Here is a 27965-nt window from a genome sequence, read left to right on the forward strand (position 1 = left end):
TGTTTTACAGCATGAATTTAAAATGGATTACACTTAGATTTTTTTGTCACTGGCCTATACACAATAAGTAGAATTATGTTTTTAGAAATGTTTACTAATAAATAAGAAATTAAAAGCTGAAGTGTCCTGAGTCAATAGGTATTCAACCCCTTTGTTGACGCAAACCTAAAGTTTAGGAATATGACTTCCACCTTACCTGTCACCCTAGACACAGTTAAATTTGCTTACTGCCCCAATAGGTCCACAGACGATGCATTCGCCATCACCACTGCACACTGCCTTATCCCATCTGGACAAGAGGAATACCTATGTAAGAATTCTGTTCATTGACTACAGCTCAGCATTCAACACCATAGTACCCTCCAAGCTCATCATTAAGCTTGAAGCCCTGGGTCTCAACCCTGCCCTGTGCAATTGGGTCCTGGACTTTGACGGGCCGTCCCCAGGTGGTGAAGGTAGGAAACATCTCCACTTCGCTGATCCTCAACACTGGGTCCCACAAGGGTGTGTGCTCAGCCCCTTCCTGTACTCCCTGTTCACCCATGACTGCGTGACTATGCACTCCTCCAACTCAATCATCAAGTTTGCATATGACACAACAGTAGTAGACTTGATTACCAATAACAATGAGACAGCCTACAGGGAGGAGGTGAGTGCTCCCGGATTGTGGTGTCAGGAAAATAACCTCACACTCAACGTCAGCAAAACAAAAGAGATGATCGTGGACTTCAGGAAACAGCAGAGGGAGCAACCCCCAACCAAAGTTTTAAGTTCCTCGGCGTACACATCACTGACAAACTGAAATGGTCCACCCACACAGACAGTGTGGTGAAGAAGGCGCGACAGCCTCTTCAACCTCAGGAGGCTGAAGAAATTTGGCTTGCCACCTAAAACCCTCACAAACTTTTACAGATCCACAATTGTGAGCATCCTGCCGGGCTGTATCACTGCCTGGTACGGCAACTGCAGCGCCCACAACCGCAGGGCTCTCCAGAGGGTGGTGCGTTCTACACATCACCAGGGGAAAACTACCTGCCCTCCAGGACACCTACAGCATCCAATGCCACAGGAAGGCCAAAAAGATCATCAAGGACATCAACCACCCGAGCCACTGCCTGTTCACCCCGCTACCATCCAGAAGGTGAGGTCAGTACAGGTCCCACAAAGCTGGGACGAGAGCCTGAAAAACAGCTTCTATCTCAAAGCCGTCAGACTGTTAAACATCCATCACTAACACAGAGAGGCTGCTGCCTACGTACGGACTTTAAATCATTGGCCACTTTAATAAATGGAACACTAGTCACTTTAATAATGCCACTTTACTAATGTTTTCATATCTTGCATTACTCATCTCATATGTATATACTGTATTCTAAACCATCTATTGCATCTTAGCCTATGGTGCTCTGTCATTGCTCATCCATATATTTGTATATTCTTATTCCATTCCTTTACTTAGATTTGTGTGTATTAGGTATTTGTTGTGGAATTGTTAGATATTACTTTTTAGATATTGCTGCACTGTCGGAACTAGAAGTACAAGCATTTCGCTACACTCGCAATAACATCTGCTAACCATGTGTATGTGACCAAAAACGATTTGAATTCAAACTTGCTGAACAAGTCACAAATTGCATGGATTCACTCTGTGCAATAGTGTTTAACGTGATTTTTTTGAATGACTACTTAATTTCTGTACCTCGAGCAGTGAATTTGAAATTCAACCACAAAGACCAGGGAGGCTTTCCAATGCCTCGCAAAGAAGGCCACCTATTGGTAGATGGGTATAAAAAAACAGAGGGGGGGGGGGAGAGAAAAAAACATGCATTGAATATCCCTTTGACCATGGTGAAGTTATTAATTACACTTTGAATGGTGTATAAACACCCATTCCCTACAAATATACAGGCGTCCTTCCTAACTCAGTTGCCGGAGAGGAAGGAGACCGCTCAGGGATTTTACCATGAGGCCAATGGTGACTTTAAAACCGCTACAGAGTTTAATGGCTGTGATAGGAAGTAACTGGGGATGGATCAACATTGTAGTTACTCCACAATACTAACCTAAATGACTGAAAAGAATGAAGCCTGTACAAAATTAAATTATTCCTAAACATGCATCCTGTTCGCAACAAGGCACTAAAGTAATACTGCAAAAAATGTTGCAAAGTAATTCACTTTTTGTACTGAATACAAAGTGCTATGTTTGGGGCAAATCCAATACAACACATTACTGAGTACCACTCGCCAGATTTTCAAACATAGTGGTGACTGTGTCGTGTTATGGGTGAGTGGCCGAGTTAGTTTGAACTTAAATCTGCTTGAAAATCTATGGCAAGACTTAAATGGTTGTCTAGTAATGTTCAATGTTCAACAAGCAATTTTGAAAGACTCACAGCTGTAACTGCTGCCAAAGGGGATTCTAATATGTATTGACTCAGGGGTTTGAATACTTATGTAAATTCAATATTTGTTTTTCGTTTTCATAAATTTGAAAACATTTAGAAAATACTTTTGTTATTATGGGGTCTTGTGTGTAGATGGGTCAGACAAATGTATGTAATGAATGTTGAATTCAGGCTGTAACACAACAATGGGGAATAAGTTCGGGGTGTGAATACTTTCCGAAGCCTCTGTATTTTACTTTTTGTGGTGTAATACTGTGATAGGCTTTTGCAGTGTTTTTGATTTGTTTTCTTCTGTTCTGTTTGTATGTGTCCACTGCATTCAACACCATTTCCTGTGTAATCATAGGACACTACTGAGGCCTGTAGTTGGAAAGACAACCAGCACAGTTTACAAATGGATCTAACTCGAGGGAGTAGTATTTTTGTTTGGGGGCAGAGAGATGGAGACGGGATATGACGAAAAGCATGTAATGGTTTTATTAGGCTGTGATCAGGGTGACTGATGGAGAGAGCGACCCCCGAGCGCTCACTGACCCCATCCCTAATGATTCCCTTAATTCCAGACCATGATTGCTGTTAGAAATTCCCTTTAGGAGGCATGTGTGAGAGCCGGAGCATCGTAAGAATGGCCTTTAATTGCGATGAGTTATCATCTAGACCAGTGTAATTGAGCCCCAATCTTAAGGGGCGGCACTTCTGACAAATTGATTTAATACCGAAGCGATTTTCCTGTCCCTAATGGTGGATCGGGTTCTTCTCCACACTGGGCCACAGGCGCAGATGCAATTGTGTGCGGTGATTACTATCTGCTCTGTAATCGCTCTCTGTCGTCTGTGTGTGCAAGAGGACTCGGACACACCCTGGACCCAGGGCAGGGCACATAGATCTTAGCCTATGCCCCAGGTAGCCCTGAACTTACCTATCGTACTGTAGGGAGAGGGCTGTGATATAGAGAGTCACTATATGCACGTAAGTCAATATGACATCAATTCAAATTTTAATGGTCACATACACATATTTAACAGATGTTAATGCTTGTGTTCCTAACTCCAACAGTGCAGTAATATATAACAATTCACAACAATACAAAGACATCTAAAAGTAAAAGAATGGAATTTAAAAATATATAAATATTAGTACGAGCAATGTCGGTGTGGCATTGACTAAAATACAGTAGAATAGAATAAAGTGTATACACAGTGCCTTTGGAAAGTATTCAGACCCCTAGACTTTTTACGCATTTGGTTAGGATACGGCCTCATTCTAAAATGTATTAAATTGTTTTTTTCCCACATCAATCAATACCCAACACATTTACATAAGTATTCAGACCCTTAACTAGTTTTTTCTTGATTCACCTTTGGCAGTGATTACAGCCTTGGAATTTCTCCCATTCTTCTCTGCAGATCCTCTCAAGCGCTGTCAAGTTTGGAGGGGGGGGGGGGGGGGGGGGCGTTGTTGTGTTGCTGCACAGCTATTTTCAGAGATGTTCGATCGGGTTCTGGGCCACTCAAGGACATTCAGGGACTTGTCCCAAAGCCACTCCTGCGTTGTCTTGGCTGTGTGCTTAGGGTCATTGTCCTGCTGGAAGGTGAACCTTCACCCCAGTCTGAGGTCCTGAGCGCTCTAGAGCAGGTTTTTTATTAAGTATCTCTCTGTACTTTGCTCATTTCATCTTTGCCTCGATCCTGACTAGTCTCTCAGTCCCTGCTACTGAAAAACATCCCCACATCATGATGCTGACACCATCTTGCTTCACCGTAGGGATGGTGCCAGGTTTCCTCCAGATGTGACACTTGGCATTCAGGCCAAACATTTCAATCTTTGTTTCATCAGACCAGAGAATCTTGTTTTTCATGGTCTGAGAGTCTTTAGGTGCCTTTTGGCAAACACCAAGCGGGTTGTCATGTGACTTTTACTGAGTTGCTTCATTCTGACCACTCTACCATTAAGGCCTGATTTGGTGGAGTGCCGCAGAGATGGTTGTCCTTCTGGAAGGTTCTCCCATCTCCACAGTGGAACTCTGGAGCTCTGTCAAAGTGACCGTCGGGTACTTGGTCACCTCCCTGTCCAAAGCCTTTCTCCCCCGATTGCTCAGTTTGGCCGGGCGACCAGCTCTAGGAAGATTCTTGGTGGTGTCTAACTTCATCCATTTAAGAATGATGGAGGCCACTGTGTTCTTAGGGACCTTCAATGCTGCAGAAATGATTTTGTACCCTTTCCCAGATCTGTGCCCCGACACAATCCTGTCTAGGGGATCTACGAACAATTCCTTCAACCTCATGGCTTGGTTTTTGCTCTGACATGCACTATCAACTGTGGGACATTACATAGACAGGTGTGTGTCTTTCCAAATGTTGTCCAATCAATAGAATTGACCACAGGTGGACTCTAATCAAGTTGTAGAAACATCTCAAGGATGATCAATGGAAACAGGATGTACATGAACTCAATTTTGAGTCTCATAGCAAAGGGTCTGAATACTTATGTAAATAAGGTATTTCTGTTTTTTATTTTAATAGATTTGCAAAATGTTCTTGCTTTGTCATTTTGAGGCATTGTGTGTAGACTGCTGAGGATTTTTAAAATCCATTTTAGAATAAGGCAGTAATGTAACAATGTGGAAAAAGTCGAGGGGTCTGAATACTTTCAGAAGGCACTGTACATATGAAATGAGTAAAGCAGTATGTAAATATTATTAAAGTTACCAGTGTTTACATGTCTGTGTATATAGGGCAGCAGCCTCTAAAGTACAGGGCTGAGTAACCGGGTGGTAGCCAGCTATTGATGTCTGATGACCTTTAAGATAGACGCTGTTTTTCAGTCTCTCGGTCCCAGCTTTGATGCACCTGCGCTGACCTCGCCTTCTGGATGATAGCGAACAGGTAGTGGCTCGGGTGGTGGTTGTCCTGGATGATCAGGTGCTGTGACATCAGGTGCTGTAGGTGTCCTGGAGGGCAGGTAGTTTTCCCCTGGTGATGCGTTGTGCAGACCACACCACCCTCTGGAGAGCCCTGCGGTTGTGGGCGGTATAGTTGCCATACCAGGCAGTGATACAGCCCAACAGGATGCTCTCAATTGTGCATCTGTAAAACTTTGTGGGTCTTAGTGTGGTGAAGGCGCAACAGCCCCTGTCTGTGTGGGTGGACCATTTCAGATTGTCAGTGATGTGTACGCCGAGAAACTTAAAGCTTTTCACCTTCTCCGCTGCTGTCCCGTCGATGTGGATAGGGACGTGCTCCCTCTGCTGTTTCCTGAAGTCCACAATCAGCTCCTTCGTTTTGTTGATGTTTTAGTGACATGGTGAGGCAGTGGCTAGGGAGTATTGTTGTTGTCACCAAGTACTTGCTCACCGTTGGCTGTTCCTTAATGAAGGTGAAGCATATACAGAGTGCCAGGGAAGTCTTCTCTGCCGTGCAACATGTGTGCTCTCAGATCACTAAACTGGTTGGGCCTGTTTTTACGTCAGGATTCGTTCTGAGCCTGTTTAAACTTGTCAGTGATTCTCCCTAAACAAAAACATGAAAAGTAATGTAAAACAGACACGTTATTGTTATGGTGTGAATCCGTGTTAGCCGTCTTTGCAATACACCGTAAGTCTAATACAGGGTGATGATCAAGATGGTGGTCAGTTTCACAAACAACGCAATTGTCTGTCTTTCCCCTGCTCACCTACACACACCACACATCTGACTACTACACCGATAGACACACACTGAACTTTCCATGGCAGCACCTCATCTCCCCCTCTGTCTCTCTGCGCTCATCTCTTTTTAAATGCTTTAGCCTCCAATAAGAAATGAGAAGTATGGCATAGTTTATACTAGTGATACATAACCCTTCCTGATGAGAACAGTGATTTGGATCAGTTCCTCTTCGGGATAATGCAGCTGCGGTTGCTTCTTGATTTTAGTTGCCGAGCCACAGAATTTTAGCTTTCATTTAGTTTTTTGTTACTGTTCGAATGTTGACGATGGGAACTTTCTGATGCCAGGAACAGTAGAGTTGGCACTTTGTTTCTAGTGCCTTCGTTGATATCACAGGCTTTTCCTTTGTAGCTTTTTACAAGTCCACTGTCATTACTTTCAACTCGTATGGTAAGACTGGAGTCTGGAGGTGGCTATAGCTACTGTCTTGCAATTAGTTTCAGGAGGATTTTAGGAAGAGACTGAACACTGATCTCCTAACAATCTCCATGTCCTCCAAGTTAGGTGACTCACACACTACACTGCATATGTTATTGTACTCCTACGTCTTGAGTATTAGTAATCTCATCATATAACTGTAGGTAAGTTAATTACTCATCTCCCTCTTTTTTATGTCTGTCTGCCTCTGTCTACCTAGGGGCAGAACGGGCGGCATGAGCAGGTCACCTTCCTGGATAACAAAGAGAAGATGGCATCGAAGAAGAAGACTGGAGTGATAGTGGGAGTCCTCATCACTCTGCTTGTCTTGGCAGCCGTGACAGGAATCCTCGTCTGGCTCTTTGTTAGTGAGTACAACTTTGCTATGTAGTCTGAGACTAATGCATGTAATAATCATAGACTAGGTACTATCGCTCAGTCTGACGGAGTGAAAATGCAAAGGATGCCCGAAAGTGGCTCAATAACTCCAACTGTACTAATGTTGCTAATTTCAACCCTCTCAGTTTGGCCTGGAGTATTCTGGGAGGTTTGTTCTAATGTCTGAATATAAAATTGATACCTGAAATGTAAATAATGGCAAACAGATTGTTATAATCTACCCGGAAAGACTTGAGTTTGAGTTGGCAGCCCTAGCCAACTGCAATTGGGCAATCTAAACCTGCCATCTACAGGGCCCACCCAGGAGATTTCACATTCACAGGCGCTGCCTGACTGCTGCTTTGATGGCCTAGACATTTGATACAAATATCCAAATGAAGTGTGAAGTTTGGAAGTTTTTAATTTGACATTGATAACCTGTTTGACAGGCCTTAATTTGGTTGGTGTTAATAATTCAGGGGAGTAAAGTGGTGCGGTGCAGAGTAGACGGAACACCCTGACAGTCACACACACGCTCACTCTACAGCCTGATCAAAGAGGCTTTTACAGAGAGATAATCAACAGATAAACAAACTCCTAATTCTCCTAAATCCCTGTTCTCTTTTTATTAACCATCTCTGGAAGTTTATGAGGAGGCATTGGTGTTGCATGTAGAATTGTATTAAATGACTTGCTCTTTCTCCCACTCTCTTTCCCTCAGTCAAAGGCAGGGAGTCAGCGGCCACCATAAGTATGAAGCGTGTCCCAGCTCAGCGGGTGTATAGCGGGCACATGAAACTGGACAACGTGCCCTACAACCAGAATCTGGAGGACCCCACCAGCACAGAGTTCCAAAAGCTGGCAGATGACCTGGAAGAGATAGTGAGTTTGACCCAGGTTTATGCTCAGATACCACGTCCTGGTGATGTTCTGTTAAAAAAAAACGATTGAGATTATTGTTTTTCTATGGTGACAGACAAAAGTGATGAGATGACAGACAGACATCAGTAATTTCCCATCATTTTCCTGCCTGTGTCAAAAGTTGAAATTAGTTGAACTTTTGATAGATAGGTTGATGACTGGCTCAATACGCTTCTACCAAGTTAACCTCCAACCACAATACCCTTTAGGCCAGGTATGGTATTAAGTCAGGTGTCAGAGTTCAGAACTGACTGAGATTCAGTTTCTCTCTCTTGTTTGTTGTAGCTATCTGCCACAGCATGTTTTTCTCCTGGTGGAAGGAGATTGCTAAAGGCATATTTGTGTGGGTCAACTGGAAGAGAGAACATCATTTAGTTACTCTGTTATTTCCTCCAACAACATTTCCTTTAATTGGAGTTATGGAGATGTGTGTATCGCCACTTGGGAACATGACAATGATAAACTGCTATTGCTAAACCCCCGGTCAGTGTGGCATTGCTTTAGAATGTATAGCTGCATGAGTGACAATATAAGGTAGGTGGTCTGAATGGAATTCTAGATGACTGTTCAATGAGCATTAATGTGACAGAACACACCCCCACCATTTTTCTCTCTGCTCGGTACATTCAGTTCTTCCTCTGGCCATGTATTGCAGATGCAGTAGAGCAAAGTGTCATTACATGTTGGTGATTGGGTCTACAGTATATACAACTGAACTAACAAAGCCAATCAGAAACCAACACACTATTGGCTCCACTGGCAAGACTAAAGAATACACTGAGTTCTTTTTTTATTCTTTTTTTTTGTTGAGGGAACAATGCACCTCTCTGTATGTTGGAGGTGCTGTGTGGTCGACTTGGTAGTCTGCTGTTACCTGCTGTAGAATGTTATTTGTGCTTAGAAACAACTTTGAATAAGGAAATCCACACTTAGGAGACACTGTGTCTCTTGTCTGAGCTCTGCAAACTGCAATGGGATCACATTCTACACTTCTGGGTTCAACTTCAGTGGATCACTCATTTTGCTCTCCTCTGGAATTGTTAATGGGCTTTCTCCATTGTGGTCCATTGAAAAGTCTCCAGCCCATTTCTCGGTTCTCAATGTGGTCTTATCAGAGTCGATACAGATGAAGATCGTTCACTACTCTCTTCAGTCTGTTTCAGGGAGCTGAGGTGAGTTCAGCTACACTGCCTTTTATAATGTACCTTTTGGATTTAACATTTACCAGCCTGATAATTGCATGTCCGCTACATGCGTTCTTATTCACAGTCTGAACTGGAGTTTAACACACACACACACACACACACACACACACACACACACACACACACACACACTATGAATAGACAGCATGATTAGTAACAACACATGCTAGGATTAGATATCCAGTTTCTTTCTACATTTCTTTCACATGTCTTTAGCTGAAAGCACTCGTCCTCCATGGGATCTCCAATGAAAACCCTGTTATTCATGGCATGCAGGCAGTTGGAATGCAAGCATACACACTTGTTCTCAGGGGCCTTATTGCAGACTCGCAGACAAACTTTTCTTGGTATCGAACTGGCCAATACCTGGAGCACTCCCAACACCATGGTAACCTTGATCAATTAAACCTTGGAGGATTCGGCTGAACTCTGAGGTCATGGCTCCATATCTTCGCCATAGTAACAGAAAATGGGTTGTCAGGTAACCTAGTGAATGCTAATTTTTATGTTGGCTTTTTTCACCAGCTTAAGAGCAACTACAAACAAGTTGAGTTCCTCTCCAAGTACTACACCACATCTGTGGTGACTGCCTTCAGGTAGGAGAGTGTTCTGGGATGTGGAGTTTCTGCATGTTGGTAATGTACAGTTGGCCATAAAGCTAGTCATGAGATCACTTTGTTTATTACATAATATGAGTCTTTGAAAATGCTTATTGGATAAGTGTGATTTGGACAATGGAACGTCCATTGCAGCAACTCAAAACACCAGCTGTTCCTGAGGAGAGGTTTGGTCAAACCTGCACAATAGAAATGCTGAAGTGCATGACTGTGAGTGATCAATGAAGGCCTCAGTCAGCATAGTTTGGTCTTCTACTCCTTCCTTCAAGTCCCTCTCTCTCTCCAGTGAGGGGGTGCTGGCCTACTACTGGACCCAGTTTGACATCCCGGCAGCGGACCTGGAGATACTACCAGAGTTTTCTGAGGAGCGGGTCCTGGAGGTGCTGTGGAACAGCATCAGGGAGCAGGGCAAACGCTCCGGCCAGAGCCTCCACATCAGCCAAGTCACTGCCTCACGTGAGTTAATAGTTAGTACAACCCAGTCAAGACCAAACCAGGGGGTGTAGTCCCTGGGGCAAGGGGTTAAACCCTAAGATGCTTAAGGTTTAAACTAAGCAAGCAGTGACCCACCCACCTGGAGAGTTACTCCAAGCTTCCACTTCAACCCAAATCCAAAACCTTAATTCTATTAATTGGCTGCTCACCAGGACCTTGATCAGCTGAATGAGGGGCAACAGAGTTGGATCAAAAGCCTGTGCACCCAGTAGCTCTCCAGATGCAGGGTTGGCTTCCCCTCAACTAAAGGGTTATGTTTAATGAAGATAAATGTATGGTCTGAAGAAAGCCCCCTCTGTCATCTTACATAAGCATTCATATCTGATATGATTTCTGCATTAATGGCTGTTCTATGCCAGCTAGATGTCTGACATGCCCTAATAAGATAACGTGGAGGTATAAGGGACGCCACTCTGTTTGTATTGTATCAGTGATTGGACACTTTATGTCGTTTGGGTAGTCTGGGTAATGACGTTACAGTAGTTGGCCCCTGGGCTGCCCTTTAGCTGCCTGGCTGTAGCCATTATCATTATTCTAGCTTCTGTCTACTTCACATTGCATTGCAAAAAGGTCACCCTATATGACTTAGTGGTTTTGCTCTGTTTTAAAATGATTTCTGTTTATATGGTTTGATGTGGCTGTCAGACGGTTAGACAGAGATGTATCCCTGGGCTCCGTGGGGCAATGGGGGGGACTCCATCGGCAGCTCTCTCAACAGCAGTGTGTACGGCGAATTGGAACAGTAAAAGTGCAACCCAAATATTATACACCCGTGCATCAAACTCTATCAGCCTCTCAGTAAGGTAACGCTCTCTTAACCCTCCCCCTTATCTCTCATTTTCCCTTTCTCTCTCCTCCTTCTCCCTCTTCTCCCTCCCCCTCTTACTCCACCACTCTTCTGCCCCCTCCCCCCTCTCTCCAGGCACAGACCCCAGGATGGCCAGGAACCCCAGAGCCGGTGAGTAAACCCACTGTCTCCCGTTTCAATCACACGCCGCTGTAATTTTCCAGCCCGCTAGATGTTCACCCCGCTGCTGCCATTCTGTGACGAATGCCTGCCCCTCGTGATACATGCTGCTGCTGCTGCTCTATTCATGAAGAGATTGAGAGCCCTGGCTATATAGTACATGAGTGGACTACTGAATAAAAATGGATGTTGGCCTATTTCATTCGTCTTTTTTTTACCCTCTGTGTTGAGGCGTAATCCTCAAACGATTTTGCGCATGTTACATTTAATTTCAGATGAGAGTTGATAGAGTTGACATTGCATCAACAGATGACACTGGATGATGAACAGTGTAGTAGATGTGGTATAAGATGTGTACATTTCTCCTCACCATGATATGACATTTTGAGCTCTTTTTTCCACTAAGTTATCTGCCTTGGCGTTTGCACTTTTGGGACTAGAGTCTAAAGTTCTTCCTTAGCATGTGAGCTGACCAGGGAAAACCCACAGCCTTGTTGGGCTACTGTACCTGTATGTCTGTACATCTACTAATGTAATCTGTTTTGCTGTTTCCTGCCCGTCAGATTACGAGTGTTTCTTCCGGTTGGAGGCTAACACTTTAGTTCAGAGCTTCCAGTCTCCAGGCTTTCCAGATCAGTACCCGGCCCAGTCCCGCTGCCAGTGGCAGATCAGAGCCCCGGAACAGAACGCCATCTCAGTCCGCTTCTCCCACTTTCACATAGAGGACGACTGCTCCGATGACTTTGTGTCCATCTACGACTCCCTCAGCCCGGATGAGTCCCAGGCCATCACTCAGTGAGTGCTCTCACAACCACTACTGTGATGATGATGATGATGATGATGATAGATAAATAATATGAATAATGCATAGATTTTTTATTAGTGCATTTCATGGAGCCAAAGACTCTAGTACAGGGATGGTGAGAGAGGCTGAATCAGGCCAATGTTTGTCATAATGTTTGTCATAAGGTAATCTGTGACAAACTCCGTCTTAATATCAGCAGTGATACACAGACAAGTGAATTCAATTGTAAGATTGCAAATTTGTGTGAGACATATTGGCTTTGTTCAATCAAAGGTGGTTACCTGGTGTCTAGGCTAAGTGTAATTGATAGGTTGTTGTGCTGCGAGAATGCGGGTTTGTTTCCAATCGATAAGGTTATGTTAACAGTGGGGGAAAAGGAAGCAGGAAGTCAACTTCAAACTTGCTTTCTTTTAGCACAATAAATAATATAGTCTTCATCCTACCAAGATACATAGACAGGTTAAAAAATTATTTTTAAGCAAAGTGAAATATGGATTGTGTGTGTCATTCAGTGGGTGAATGGACAGGACAAAAGATTTAAGTGCCTTTGAACGGGGTATGGTAGTTGGTGCCAGGCGCACTGGGTTTGACTGTGTCAAGAACTGCAACGCTGCTGGGTTTTTCACGTTCAACAGTTTCTTGTGTGTATCAAGAATGGCCCACCACCCAAAGAACATCCAGTCAACTTGACACGACTGTGGGAAGCATTGGAGTCAACATGGGCCAACATCAATATTAGGATGGTGTTCATAATGTTTTGTACACTCAGTGTATCCCACTTGTTTACAACCTTGTATTAATTTAGGGTCGAACCAAGACATGCATACTACCAGTACCAACATATGCTTACTTAATGAGGAAAGAAAGTACAAGTGTGTCATGTAGTTTTCCAGGATTCCCAGGAACATCACTTTGTATTTGGCTAAGGTCCCCAGTGGGAATAGAAAAACGTGGGAGAAAACGGTCGTTTTGAAGTGTAGCGAATGCTGTGGACTTCATTCCCAATACATCATTGGTGATTTTAGCCACTTGTTGGGATCCTGGTGCATTTAGCCCAGCACGTCGTCTTTCATTGTTAACATTGGGGACCTTCAGTGAGATTGAGTTGGCTCAGAAGGACCTCTCTTTTCCAATCTACCAGGGGTGCCACCCAGCAGCCATGCTGCTGTGTGTAATTGTGGTTGGTTGTCTGTTGTGGACTCTGTGGGCGTCCGTCTCTCTCGCTCTCTCTCTCTCTCTCTCTCCCCCACTGTGGCAACCTGAGTGCAAATCAGTGGGGGCTACACTGCAGGCAATTTCAAGTTCCAAACCCTTCGCCCAACAAATGCGGGTAGCCAGGCAATGCATAAGATTTTCTATTGCTGCTCAGCCGATCAGCTTTATCCAAGGTGACACCAGGTTTATGAGGGCCTTAATACAATAGTTTCTAATGGCATTACCCTGCTGCAGGTAGATGTAGTGCTGCTCTTGCAGCGTTTCGCTAAAATACCTGTTTGACTTTGAAATGCTGTGTGTGTCTGAGCGGGCAGGGCTATTTTTCTTCCCTTCAATAGTTGACTTAATGCTTTTTGATGTGTGGGTGCTCAACAGTTATTTAGACATTTCAAATGTATTTTAATGGGCTTCTTTGGGTTTCTGATTAATGTGTTTTATTAAAAGTGAACTATGTCACTCTAACAACACAGTGTAGATGGTATACTGATGGTTTATGCCTTTCATGCCTGCACCACATTCTGTCAGTGAATTAATTGAAGTCTCACACCTTGACCAGTGTTGCCCAGCCCTGACATTGATTGACATCTCAATTTCCTGTATGAATCGCCTCCTATAGCAAGTGTGGTCAGAGGCCTCCCAGCAATCCCCTGGAGGTGGTGTCGTCCAGTAACATCATGCTCATCAACCTCATCACCGACAGCGCTGTCCAGAGGCCCGGCTTCAGTGCAGAGTACTCAATCATCCCCCTAACAACATGTAAGATAACATCACACAGTCATCCCCTTACCAAGATGTACAACGACAATACCAGTCAAACAGTCCATATTTCACTAAGTTAAGATGAACACTCTAATGACCCCATTTTAGCCAAAAGTTGTGGAGGAGTCCTGAGTGATGCTCAGGGGAACTTCAGCTCTCCCCATTACCCCAGCTTCTATCCCCCAGCACTGGACTGCAAGTGGACCATCGAGGTTGGTGATCCTGCACCATAGCCCCTTCTGTTACCCCCCTCTCTCTGCTACCTCTCTATTTACCCCTTCGCTCTCTGGTCCCTCTCTCTTGTCCCCTCTTTCCTGCACCATCCATAGCTCTGTATGAGGGGAATGCTGAGGCTACAGAATGTCAGCCAGGCTGTTCAGTACCTCTTCCATCTTCATATGTCCTATTGCAGCAGCCGTCCTTAAGGTTTTGTGTCTTGGGGGAGGAGGTGGGTTAGGTGTTCTCTCACAGTTATTGTAGTTTGAGTTGCAATTCCCTACACCTCCCACTTGGTCCCATTCCCCTTGTGGATTACAAATCATCGACTTGGTGTAAGCAGGCTTGAGGGACCACTATATTTTTTACACCATTTATTTAGAAACTATGAGGAGGAAGGAACAAGTGCGTACCTCTAAGGAGCAGGGCAGAGGGGAAAAGTGGTGGCATTTTTCAACTCTTAAGACTCACGTGAACACAACCCTGTCTCAGGTCCCTGCAGGGAAGCAGGTACGTGTGAAGTTCACCATGTTCCGTATGAAGGAGCCGAGAGTGGACGTCAGGGTGTGTCACAAAGACTACATAGAGGTCATGGGCACCAAGTAAGAATTGTCTTCTACTTACTGGAGCTCTATAGACCAGTATGACTTTATTAATTATCACAGGATAAAGGAAATGTGTCCTCTGCTTTAAACCATCACATTCCATTGACATAGAATGTCAGTATTTCCACCCAAATAAATGTTGTGTGCTTTGTTTCAGGTACTGTGGGGAGCTGTCTTCTCTGGCCCTTACCAGTACCACCAGCTCTCTGGCTGTGATGTTCCACTCTGATGAGTCCTTCACAGACAAAGGCTTCCAGGCTCAGTACAACGCATATGATCCTTCCAACCGTGAGTAGTTTCTCTCTGGTGTTTATATATGACTCTGGATTGTATGAAACGTCCTATGAAGGTGTTACCATTTTATGGTACTGTTTTCAAACCCCTCTTAATCTCCATGGCAACTGATATGGGAGTGGTGGTGCTATTCAAGTGAAAGTTTCTATATGACATAGTAATCATCACTAAAACAACTGAACTAGTGCCCCAAACCCAGTGGCACACTGACTGACACTCAGCCAGAGACGGTTCAATGATGGAGGTTTACAGACTGCAGCTCTGACATCACAGGTCCACCAATCACCATGAGAGTGTGTTCATTGTCCGTTTTATCAGTCAGGAGCACTTCTAGTCTCTGTCTGCCCCCTCCACTCCCCTCGTCCCCTCTACCCTCTGTAGTGCTGCTCTTTCAGAGTTTGGGCCATAATGGATTTCTAATTGCTTTGATCAATAGGTACGAGCAGATTGCAACAAGACGGATGGGCCGGAAATACACTGTCATTCCCTCACACGCCTTCTGTCATTCGCTCTCTCTCATCGCTCACTCTCATTCGCCTCTTCCCCCTGTCTCCCTCTCTCCCTCCTTCCTTCCTCATTCCCTCCATTCTGTTACTGTGTGCAGCTTGCCCCAACCAGTTTGCCTGTGGCTCTGGGTTCTGTATCAAGAAGGAGCTGCATTGTGATGGCTGGAACGACTGTGGGGACATGAGTGATGAAATGAACTGCAGTAAGTAGATTCTGGCCTTGCTTGGCCTCACCCCTACCTCACTCCCCTCCCTCTTTTTCCCTCACTTCGCGTTCACCCCTCCCTACCTCGCTCTCCCTTCAACCCTCCCTCACCTCCCCTTCAACTCTTCCTCACTGCCCCTTCAACCCTTCCTCACTGCCCCTTCAACCCTTCCTCACTTCCCCTTCAACCCTCCCTCACTTCCCCTTCAACCCTCCCTCACTGCCCCTTCAACCCTCCCTCACTGCCCCTTCAACCCTTCCTCACTGCCCCTTCAACCCTCCCTTCACACACTTCTCACTCCCCTCACAATCCTGTGTGTGTGCATGTCTGTGTGATAGAAGCCTCTGACACACTGGACATTTCCTCTTGCTATTTTCAGAATGTGAAAAGGACCAGTTTGCCTGTGACAATGGGATGTGCAAGCCCAAGTACTGGGTGTGCGACCGTGTCAATGACTGCGGTGACGAGAGTGATGAGAAGCACTGCAGTGAGTAGCCTCCTAGTCGGCCAGACCCTCTCTATCTATGTAATGCCAGTCTGCGGGCTATATCGGGACCGCTAATGCCATGCTAATTGTGCTAACATTAAAGGCACTAATCGGTGGACACTGGCTTCTAGCTCGGCTGTGTGTGGTCATTACTTTATCAGTAATGTGGCTTGTTGGAAGCCTTGCCCAATTTGCTCAGCCTCCGTCTAGACTCTTAATCATGTATAATGCATTCAGCCTTTTAAAACACAGAGCAGGGGAGAGATGGAGGGAGAGCAAGCATCCAGTCTGACCACATCAGTAAAAATGTATCTTTCTCTCTCCTCCCCCCTTTCCCAGGCTGTGCTAAGAATGAGTGGAGGTGTGGCGACGGGACCTGTTTGCCTCAGGATGTGGTGTGTGACACTAAGATGGACTGTGTAGACGGGAGTGACGAGGCTTCCTGTACCGTCTGTAAGTCAACACACACCAGACTCACTCATTACGTGACAGGACACACCTCTCTTTTGACATACATTAGCTATGTTTATGCTACTGCACACACTTTTCCTCACATTAAAAGCCTGTCACTCCTTTTCAATCTCAGTTTTGTGGATAAAGTGGGATGTTAGACTAGACCATCTCAATCAATACAGCCAGTCAATGTAAACCACAGCACCATCACTGTGTATGGTGCACTGCATTCTAATGCCTGACTGATTGGAGTGTCCTTTTCATCAAACCTGGCCTAGCACTGAAATAGGTTTATGAAAAATGGGATTGTTTTTTAATATCAGAAATGTGTTGTCTTATCTCTTCATGGGTTTTGACTTTTTATTTTACATTTTTATCCACGTCTCTCTCTGTGCAGCTCCTGGTATCTGCTCTGACTTCAGCTTTAAGTGTAAGAACGAGGCGTGTGTGAACAAGGTGAACGCTGAGTGTGACCGGGTCAAAGACTGCACCGACGAATCAGATGAGGAGGGCTGCGGTAAGACAAGACAACCCAGCAGCAAGCTCTTTCATTCCTCCTCCTCATTTACATCTTCACTCGTTTCCTATTCTCTGAGTTAGCATGTACTTTTAGAACTCCTGTTTGATTCAAAAACCTCGACTAGCACATGAAACCAGTGGTAAATGTATCATTGTCACTCCTAACAGTGAGCTACAGGACAGCAGAGTAGTGGGGTTGGGATGACGTATGACTGGCTACTTGTCTACAGAGCACCAAACAAGCCGGAGGGCCTCCATCCAGCACTTTTATTTATTTAATTCTTCTTTGGAGAACTATTGACATCTGTGTGAATATTGTTGTGTTTTTCCTTTCCTACAAGCCTCGGGGTCTGGCAGTGTTTTTTTGATAAGCAAATGTCGGTACCTTATTATAATTTCAACGAGCCGTGCGGTTCAGCGCCAAGGCTGCGGTGTCAAGTTGAAGTTATTTTCTCCTTCTCTTCTCTCTGTTCATTAACGCTCGTCTCACTCTTCCTCTCCCACATACCTTCCAATAGACTGTGGCATCCGGCCATACAAGCTTAACCGTATTGTGGGCGGGGAGAATGCGCAGCTGGGGGAGTGGCCCTGGCAGGTGAGCCTGCACTTCCAGACCCGTGGGCATGTGTGTGGCGCGTCAATCATCTCCAACCGCTGGCTCCTGTCTGCCGCCCACTGCTTCAAGACCATCAGCCCTGAGTGAGTTCCACATACACAACACTGCTCTTCCTTCCTTACTCTTCCTTCCTTCCTCCCTGCTCTTCCTTCCTTACTCTTCCTTCCTTCCTCCCTGCTCCTCCTTCCTTCCTCTCTGCTCCTCCTTCCTTCCTCTCTGCTCCTCCTTCCTTCCTCTCTGCTCCTCCTTCCTTCCGCCCTGCTCCTCCTTCCTTCCTCTCTGCTCCTCCTTCCTTCCTCTCTGCTCCTCCTTCCTTCCTCTCTGCTCCTCCTTTCTTCCTCCCTGCTCTTCCGTCCTTACTCTTCCTTCCTTACTCTTCCTTCCTTCCTCTCTGCTCCTCCTTCCTTCCTTCCTCCCTGCTCCTCCTTCCTTCTTCCCTGCTCTCCCTTCCTTCTTCCCTGCTCTCCCTTCCTTCCTCCCTGCTCCTCCTTCCTTCCTCTCTGCTCCTCCTGCCTCTCTGCAGGTTGTCCTTCCTATTGTTTCAAATGCCCTCCCTTCATCCCTCCCTCTGCCTCGCTTTTGTTCTCTATGCCTCTTTTTTGGGTCTGTCTATCCCGTCATGCCTGTGGGTAGTTTATGGCTTCTTTACTGTACTGAAGCTTCTTTCAAGATCTCCAGCCCTGTATGTGTACATGGCACCCCTCACACCTCTTCTGGTTTCTGATTCACAGACAGATCGTCCCATCTCTGCTTCTGAAGCCACTGATATCTTCCTCCTCCTTCTACTCTGCTTTCAAACATCTTTTTTTTCACCTTTCCCACGCTCGGGGGAGTTTATGGCCACTCTGCTGTCTTTCATCTACTTCACTGAGTTAACTTAGTTTGTTGGTGCCCCATTCTCGTTATTATTATTATTCATTATTCCAGAGGACATCGTTTTAGGGATCCTGTTTGTTCATTTAATACTAAGGGGCTCTTCAATCTGTAAAGCTGAAGAGTTCCAGGTTCCACAATAGAAATGTAAAGGTATTGAGCCAACATTTGCAGCGTTTACCATGAATGCGTTCTCCACTAGTGGAAACATTGCCTTTACATTTCAATCATGCTGTAAAGCTGAATTTCCTCAATGCGGATTGAACAGAGCCCTACGAGTATGATGGGTAAACGGTGCTTTACACAACACAGGAGTTTTGATCCACAGCACAAGGACTGAGAAATTACCCCTTGATTATACTGTTTAGAAGAGATGCTTCAGGGCCACATTTACATCGAAGCAGCTTTATAGTGTGTATATACTGTGTGTAATTAGCTGGGCTGCCAGTAGGTGGAGCACTATCCCAGCACTAGAATGTGATCCAGCACTGCTGTGTTGGGATGGATGGGGTCTTTTCCATTTCGAGCCAGCCACTGTAGGGGATGATGTAGCTGTGCACTGCGGCAGTTTCATGAACAGTACAGAGATTTACAGAGCTCTGCTGCTAGCATTGGTTCCTCTCACAATCACACAGTCAGCTTGGAAGAGAAACGGCTTCCTTTGTGTTTACAGACAGTATTCTCTTATGCTGTGGAGAGGCTCTATAGGAGTAGCTCAAGCTCATATCCTATAGCAGCAGTAGGCAATCTTAGACTCAATCTTACACGGCCGATTCAATCAATTGAGTCTTTATTAAAGACTAATTAGTTCATTATTTGAATTAGGTGTGTTGCTGCTTTGGCCGGAGCAAAAGCCTGCCCCCACACTGGCCCCTTTCAGATAAGACTGCCAGCCCTTGGCCCTGTAGGTTGGTTAACATGCCCACAATCAATTCTATCCACTCCTGTACTTTGTAAAAAAAAAAAAAACACTTTCAAGTGAAATTTCAAAGGCAGAGAGGCCAGCAGAATAACTGAATAATGTTAACATCCCATGCTCTCTTTCTCTCACTCACACACACACACACCGCCTCTAGAAACCACGTGGCCTCCAACTGGCAGACGTACAGTGGCATGCAGGACCAGTATAAGCAGGATAATGTTCAGAGAAGCTCGGTGAAGACCATTTTCACCCACCCAGACTACAACCAGATGACCTATGACTACGACATCGCCCTGCTGGAGCTGAGCCAGCCGCTGGAGTTCACCAACACCATCCACCCCATCTGCCTACCCGCACGCTCCCACCTCTTCCCTGCTGGCATGTCCTGTTGGGTTACAGGCTGGGGCACTCTCCGCGAAGGAGGTGGGCGATCATATAGTTACACTGTTGTTCTTATAGACCTAGGTCATATACAATACATATGTTGAATAGTTCCAAATGCTAATGTTGCAATTGATTTAGTGCATGGGGTCAAAGTTTACATACATTTACTTCTATTTTATGTTACAGAACTGGGTCATACTAGGGATGGGCATTTGAAATGTTTTTACTGTTAAGAGTACTCTCATTATTCTTTTTTTGTACTAGAGTATTCAAGTTAAAGTATATTAGAACACACTTGGGGAAAATATGTGCGCGTTTATCTACATGCCAACAGCAAAAACGCCTAATTTATCATAACCTTCACAGATAACATGTTCTATATAGCCTAGTATATTCAGTCAATAAAAAACCAAGTGCCATTTTAGAATCATTAATTTGAAACCATAATGAGCTGTATTACCTGCTCGGCTCTGGCTTCGCCTAGCAGTGGCAAAATATAAAAGAGAAAACGCATAAGGAAATAATCTTACTGCGTTTTCTAAACGCAGATCTACATGCTCGGCATCAGACTGCTTCAGTTGTACTTCTTCACTCTGAGAATTCACCAACTGGCATTCTATCAGCAGACAGCACTCTGACAGATTTGTAGCTACTTTTCTCGTAGCTTCCTTTTCTCTGGTAAAATGCAAGATTAACTTCAAATAAAACATTTGATTAAGAAATGGAGCTGATAAACAACACTAGAAATGTATATGATGGCAATGCATCACTTTTGAAAAAAATGATCTTACTCATTGGAAGCTCATTTAATTGTGTGGCTGATAGCCGAATAGTGTTGCACTTCGCATGTCAACTGATGAAAATGAAGCTATTTCCTGATGAATGTGTTGTGCAAATGTATTTTCTGTGAAGGATATAGTTGCTCAACCCTGATCACTCCATTGAAGAAAAAACACGACTTCCAACATAAAACGCAGGTGAAAGGGTTTAAACTCCACCACCTATCCCGGTGTTCGGCCTAAGTAATCCACATCTGTGCGCACTCGAGCAATACTGACAAGACGGAGATACCAGACATGTTGACATAAAACTGGTAAATATGATTAATAAACCACAACTTCATCATCACCGCGTAGTTTGTGACCTCAAACAACGTCTCCACTACAAGAAGGAGAATGGTATGCCGGACTAATACATTGAATTAACAGAAATGACCGTAACCAAACATTCTAGATTAATGGGGAAATTGCAATGATTAACGGGAGCCTACATTTACTGCTGGTGGTACTTTTGAGATATAGCGGGGAATTCATAAACTTTCACAAACAATTCACACCATGAAAACAATGATTGAGCACAAATTGTCGGGAGAGTGTACATGGAGAGAGATGCACACTACCGCCAATCTCTGGTTAAAGATCGATTTTTGACATCCATTCGAGTACTCAATTACTCATGCCCATCCCTAGTTCATACATGTTGAATACTTTAAGATAGTTGAGCTGTGCTTGATTTAGTATTAAGAGTCTCATTTAGACCAGCACTACTGTTCTCATACGGCAGACTTGGGTCAAATACTGTGCATTAGGTCAAGTATTTCCATATGCTCGAGCTGCACTTGATTTCGTTTGAAAGGAAAGGAGCCAAGAGACAGTGGGATAGTTCAAGAAAGTGCTGAATCAGCTCACCTCACATACTAACCATTTGGCATAGTATTTGACTCCGTCAGGTGTGTTATATAACTCCTCTGTGAGAGATGTGTGTGTGTAATTATATACAGTGCCTTGCGAAAGTATTCGGCCCCCTTGAACTTTGCGACCTTTTGCCACATTTCAGGGTTCAAACATAAAGATATAAAACTGTATTTTTTTGTGAAGAATCAACAACAAGTGGGACACAATCATCAAGTGGAACGACATTTATTGGATATGTCAAACTTTTTTAACAAATCAAAAACTGAAAAATTGGGCGTGCAGCCCCTTTACTTTCAGTGCAGCAAACTCTCTCCAGAAGTTCAGTAAGGATCTCTGAATGATCCAATGTTGACCTAAATGACTAATGATGATAAATACAATCCACCTGTGTGTAATCAAGTCTCCGTATAAATGCACCTGCACTGTGATAGTCTCAGAGGTCCGTTAAAAGCGCAGAGAGCATCATGAAGAACAAGGAACACACCAGGAAGGTCCGAGATACTGTTGTGAAGAAGTTTAAAGCCGGATTTGGATACAAAAAGATTTCCCAAGCTTTAAACATCCCAAGGAGCACTGTGCAAGCGATAATATTGAAATGGAAGGAGTATCAGACCACTGCAAATCTACCAACACCTGGCCGTCCCTCTAAACTTTCAGCTCATACAAGGAGAAGACTGATCAGAGATGCAGCCAAGAGGCCCATGATCACTCTGGATGAACTGCAGAGATCTACAGCTGAGGTGGGAGACTCTGTCCATAGGACAACAATCAGTCGTATATTGCACAAATCTGGCCTTTATGGAAGAGTGGCAAGAAGAAAGCCATTTCTTAAAGATATCCATAAAAAGTGTCGTTTAAAGTTTGCCACAAGCCACCTGGGAGACACACCAAACATGTGGAAGAAGGTGCTCTGGTCAGATGAAACCAAAATTGAACTTTTTGGCAACAATGCAAAACGTTATGTTTGGCGTAAAAGCAACAGAGCTCATCACCCTGAACACACCATGCCCACTGTCAAACATGGTGGTGGCAGCATCATGGTTTGGGCCTGCTTTTCTTCAGCAGGGACAGGGAAGATGGTTAAAATTGATGGGAAGATGGATGGAGCCAAATACAGGACCATTCTGGAAGAAAACCTGATGGAGTCTGCAAAAGACCTGAGACTGGGACGGAGATTTGTCATCCAACAAGACAATGATCCAAAACATAAAGCAAAATCTACAATGGAATGGTTCAAAAATAAACATATCCAGGTGTTAGAATGGCCAAGTCAAAGTCCAGACCTGAATCCAATTGAGAATCTGTGGAAAGAACTTAAAACTGCTGTTCACAAATGCTCTCCATCCAACCTCACTGAGCTCGAGCTGTTTTGCAAGGAGGAATGGGAAAAAAATTCAGTCTCTCGATGTGCAAAACTGATAGAGACATACCCCAAGCGACTTACAGCTGTAATCGCAGCAAAAGTTGGCGCTACAAAGTATTAACTTAAGGGGGCTGAATAATTTTGCACGCCCAATTTTTCAGTTTTTGATTTGTTAAAAAAGTTTGAAATATCCAATAAATGTCGTTCCACTTCATGATTGTGTCCCACTTGTTGTTGATTCTTCACAAAAAATACAGTTTTATATCTTTATGTTTGAAGCCTGAAATGTGGCAAAAGGTCGCAAAGTTCAAGGGGGCCGAATACTTTCGCAAGGCACTGTATATATTTACACACACATCTTTTATATCTCTCTTTCTTCTTGGCATTCTGCGCTTCCCTCATCTTGACATTTGTCGCGCTTTCACTCCATCCCTCCCTCTTCATCCCTCTCTCATATCTCCCATCATGGTGTCTTTCCCTTCATCGCCATGGCATCCTTCTCTTCCCTTCATCCCTCACTCCTCCTGACGTCCGTCTTCCCTCACCCGCTCCCCATTTTCATTCTCAACCCTCATCTCTCCCATTCATGACATCCCGCTCTGTCTCCCTTCATCTCTCATGACGTCCCTGTCTTCTGTCACCCCGTTCCCATTCCTTCTCCCTCATCTTTCATCCTAATATTTTCCTCATCTCTCTCATGTCATTTATCTTGTTCCCTTCATCTCTCCCACATCTTTTTCCTATCATCCCTCTTCCATTACACCTTCCTCCACACCCATATTTCATACCAGACCTCCTCCCTCTCTCCCTCTTTCTCTTGAGGGATCTCTTAACTGCCCATTAGTCAACCCAAAGCCAACTCATTAGCACCTGGGTTGTAGGCAGTAGCTAGTGGACATGAAGGACGTCTCCTGCTAGTTATAACCACGTGTCCTCTCTTTCTTGTGGCGGTCAGGTGCCATAGCACGGCTGCTGCAGAAGGCAGAGGTGAAGATCATTAACGACACGGTGTGTAACGTGGTCACCGAGGGTCAGGTCACATCCAGGATGCTCTGCTCCGGCTTCCTGTCCGGAGGAGTCGACGCCTGTCAGGTGGGAAGGATACGCACGGCAGGCTACATTATCACTCTACATACTACACACACACACACAATACAAAAACTTGCAATTATAAACAGAAACATATGGCATACACCTACGTCTTAAAACACTCCTAAACACGTTTCCTTTGTGCCCAATGTAATGTTTCTGTCCTCTGTTGCTCTCATCACTAGGGAGACTCAGGGGGTCCCCTGGTGTGCTTCGAGGAAAGTGGGATGTGGTTCCAGGCAGGCATCGTGAGCTGGGGTGAGGGCTGCGCTCGTCGGAACAAGCCCGGCGTCTACTCGCGTGTCACCAAGCTGAGAGACTGGATCCGCAAGAAAACGGGGGTTTGATGATGATGGAACATGGGGGAGGGGGAGGGGGAGGGACAGCGGGTAGACAGTTTGGGGGTCTGACAGAACAAGACAAAAAAATAAGGAATATGGAACATTGAATCTGTTTGAGGACGAGTCCCCCCATGATGACCAGAGCTATCCATCCATCTAGCCAGCCTCAACCAGCCTCCGACACCCACTGAGGGCCTGCATGGGGCTAGCTACTGCTCAGATGAATGATTTCAAATGGGTTTTGGATTAGATTTTTCAATGTTTTTATGCTGTACTGATGCAACCCTGGTTCTCAAAGGCTCCGAGAAGCAGCAAGACTCCTGCACCTCCATCAATCATGTCATGTTCCACTGGTTTGATTAATATTCTCCCAGTGTAAATTATGGAAGATGTATATTTTGAAGTGGTACAGTATTTGCCAAATCTCCGCCATTGCTATGATATGAGATCACATCTTCTGTTAGACAGACAGACATACCAAATGAACTGAGGGAATTAGAATTGGAACAGAAGTAGAATAGTTGGTTGTATTTTTACAATGTTTTTCTTTACCAGCTGTTTTCACCTGCCAATTTTCACTTAAAGTGCCTTGACAAGAACATGGAATGTTTTATAAGTCAGTGTGATACCGGTGATATTAGTAATTCCACATTTTGTTACAGCCTGAATTAAAAATGGATTAAATATAAACTAAAATCACCCATCTATATACAATAACCCATGATGACAACGTGAAAACCTATTTTTAGAAATGTTTGTACAGAAATATCTCATTTACATATGTATATTCACACCACTGAGTAAATTCATGTTATAATCACCTTCGGTAGGGATTAAAACTGCGAGTCTTTCTTGGTAAGTCCCTAATGAGGTTTCCACATCTGTATTGTACAATATTTGCACATTATTCTTTTCAAAATTCTTCAAGCTCTTTCAAGTTGGTTGTTGATCATTACTGGACAGCCATTTTCAAGTCTTGCCATAGGTTTTCAAGTCTATTTTAATTTAAAACTGTCACTAAGCCACTCAGGAATATTCAATGTCATCTTGGTAAGCTACTCCAGTGTATATTTGGTCTTGTGTTTTAGGTTATTGTCCTGCTGAAAGGTGAATTTGTCTCCCAGTGTCTGTATGAAAGCAGACTGAAGCAGGTTATCCTCTAGGATTTTGACTGTGCTTAGCTCTCTTCCATTTTGCCCCCCCCTCCCCCTCCCCAAAAAGAACTCCCAAGCTCTATCCAAATGACAAGCATACCCATGATGCATGGAAATATGAAGTGTTACTCAGTGTTGTTGGATTTGTCCCAAACATAACTCTTTGTATTCGGGATATACACTACCGTTCAAAAGTTTAGGGTCACTTAGAAATGTCCTTGTTTTTGAAAGAAAAGCCATTTTTTTTTGTCCATTTTAAAATGGCATCAAATTGATCAGAAACACAGTGTAGACATTGTTAATGTTGTAAATTACTATTGAAGTTGGAAAGGCAGATTTTTTTTTATAGCCAGCATCCCTGAGTCGCCTCTTCACTGTTAACGTTTAGACTGGTGTTTTGCGGGTACTATTAAATTAAGCTGCCAGTTGAGGACTTGTGAGGTGTTTTTCTCAAACTAGACACTAATGTACTTGTCCTCTTGCTCAGTTGTGCACCAGGGCCTCCTACTCTTTCTATTCTGGTTTGATCCAGTTTGCGCAGTTCTGTGAAGGGAGTAGTACACAGCATTGCACGAGATCTTCAGTTTCTTGACAATTTCTCGCATGGAATAGCCTTCATTCCAGAACAAGAATCGACTGGCGCATTTCAGAAGGAAGTTATTTGTTTCTGGCCATTTTGAGCCTGTAATCGAACCCACATGTTGATGCTCCAGATACTCAACTAGTCTAAAGAAGGCCAGTTTATTTTTTAATGAGCACAACAGTTTTCAGCTGTGCTAACATAATTGCAAAGGGGCTTTATAATGATCAATTAGCTTTTATAAAATTATAAACTTGGATTAGCTAACACAACGTGCCATTGGAACACAGGAGTGATGGTTGCTGATAATGGGCCTCTGTATGCCTATGTAGATATTCCATAAGCAATCTGCCGTTTCCAGCTACCATAGTCATTTACAACATTAACAATGTCTACACTGTATTTCTGATCCATTTTATGTTACTTTAATGAACAAAAAAATGTGTTTTTCTTTCGCAAACAAGGACATTTCCTAATGACCCCAAACTTTTGAACGGTAGTGTGCATTTAATTTCTTTGTCACATTTTTTTTGCAGTTTTACTTTAGTGCCTTATTGCAAACAGGATGCATGTTTTGGGAATATTTGTAGTATTTTTATTCTGTACAGGCTTTCTTCTTTTCAGTCTGTCATTTAGGTTAGTATTGTGGAGTAACTACAATGTTGGTGAGCCATCTTCAGTTTTCTCCTGTCACAGCCATTAAACTCTAACCGTTTTAAAGTCACCATTGGCCTCATGGTGAAATTCCTGAGCGGTTTCCTTCCTCTCTGGCAACTGAGTTTGGAAGGATGCCTGTATCTTTCTAGTGACTGGGTGTATTGATACACCATCCAAAGTGTAATTACTAACTTCACCATGCCCAAAGGGATATTCAATGTCTGCTTCTTTTTTACTTAAAAAAATAAATAATTATACACCCATCTACCAATAAGGTGCCCCTCTGCGAGGCATTGGAAATCCTCCCTGGTCTTTGTGGTTGAATTTGTGTTTGAAATTCACTGCTCGAAACCTTACAATTATCTGTATGTGTGGGTTATACAGATGAGGCAGTCATTCAAAAATCATGTTAAACACTATTATTGCACACAGAGTGAATCCATGCAATTTGTGACTTGTTTTTATTCCTGAACTTTGAGTTTTCCATAACAAAGGGTTTGAATACTTATTGACTCTACATTTCACCTTTTAATTTCTAAAATCATAAATCCACTTTATTATGTAATATTGTGCGTAGGCTAGTGACACAATCTCAATTTAATACATTTTAAAATCAGAAAATAACAGAACAAAATGTGGAAAATGTCATGGGGTATGAATACTTTCAGGAGGAATTGACAAGATATTTGAGTGACCGCTCTAACAATGGAAGTACATGTCCTCAAAGATGGAAGGCAGGCAGGAGGAGGCGAGATCAGGTGGGACCATTCTAGCCAATGAGAGGGCCAATACGTGTGTTTGTGCACAACAGGCCATAGAGATAGATGTATGGCTCACCTTAGAATCTGTGCCACTATAGTGTCTGTTCACACACGTATCAATGGTGCTTCCCATGCTATCTCTAGGGTTGGGCGGTATCCATATTTCTATACCTTCATACTGTGCCATCCTGGGATATACGATATTACCAGCAGTGCAATTTATCTTATTTTTCTTTGTTAAATCCGGTGTGCCTGTGGATGTATTTCAAGGCCTACCTTCAAACTCAGTGCCTCTTTGCTTGACACCATGGGAAAATCAACAGAGATCAGCCAAGACCTCAGGAAAAAAAAT

At 44.0% G+C, this 27965-nt stretch overlaps 1 protein-coding gene across 2 annotated transcripts in view; it reads left to right on the plus strand.

Annotated features, from left to right (window-relative positions):
• Window positions 1–26920, plus strand: part of LOC139422952 (suppressor of tumorigenicity 14 protein homolog) — a 35426-nt gene extending 8506 nt beyond the window's left edge. Inside the window, exons 2-19 of one of the 2 annotated variants that reach the window (XM_071174462.1) lie at window positions 6752–6899; window positions 7631–7791; window positions 9561–9631; window positions 9939–10108; window positions 11070–11105; window positions 11678–11909; window positions 13751–13890; window positions 14002–14105; window positions 14602–14711; window positions 14872–15002; window positions 15613–15717; window positions 16100–16207; window positions 16547–16660; window positions 17058–17177; window positions 17698–17878; window positions 19745–20013; window positions 23987–24123; window positions 24306–26920. In XM_071174462.1, the coding sequence (XP_071030563.1) occupies window positions 6752–6899; window positions 7631–7791; window positions 9561–9631; window positions 9939–10108; window positions 11070–11105; window positions 11678–11909; window positions 13751–13890; window positions 14002–14105; window positions 14602–14711; window positions 14872–15002; window positions 15613–15717; window positions 16100–16207; window positions 16547–16660; window positions 17058–17177; window positions 17698–17878; window positions 19745–20013; window positions 23987–24123; window positions 24306–24467 (2499 nt within the window). In that variant the 3' untranslated portion in view covers window positions 24468–26920. Of the gene's footprint in view, window positions 1–6751; window positions 6900–7630; window positions 7792–9560; window positions 9632–9938; window positions 10109–11069; window positions 11106–11677; window positions 11910–13750; window positions 13891–14001; window positions 14106–14601; window positions 14712–14871; window positions 15003–15612; window positions 15718–16099; window positions 16208–16546; window positions 16661–17057; window positions 17178–17697; window positions 17879–18526; window positions 19689–19744; window positions 20014–23986; window positions 24124–24305 lie in introns of those variants that run through there. The other variant, XM_071174470.1, reaches the window with a different exon arrangement.
• The last annotated feature ends 1045 nt before the right edge of the window (window positions 26921–27965 follow it).

Source organism: Oncorhynchus clarkii, chromosome 2 (assembly GCF_045791955.1).
Source record: "Oncorhynchus clarkii lewisi isolate Uvic-CL-2024 chromosome 2, UVic_Ocla_1.0, whole genome shotgun sequence".
Taxonomy (NCBI): Eukaryota; Metazoa; Chordata; class Actinopteri; order Salmoniformes; family Salmonidae; genus Oncorhynchus; species Oncorhynchus clarkii.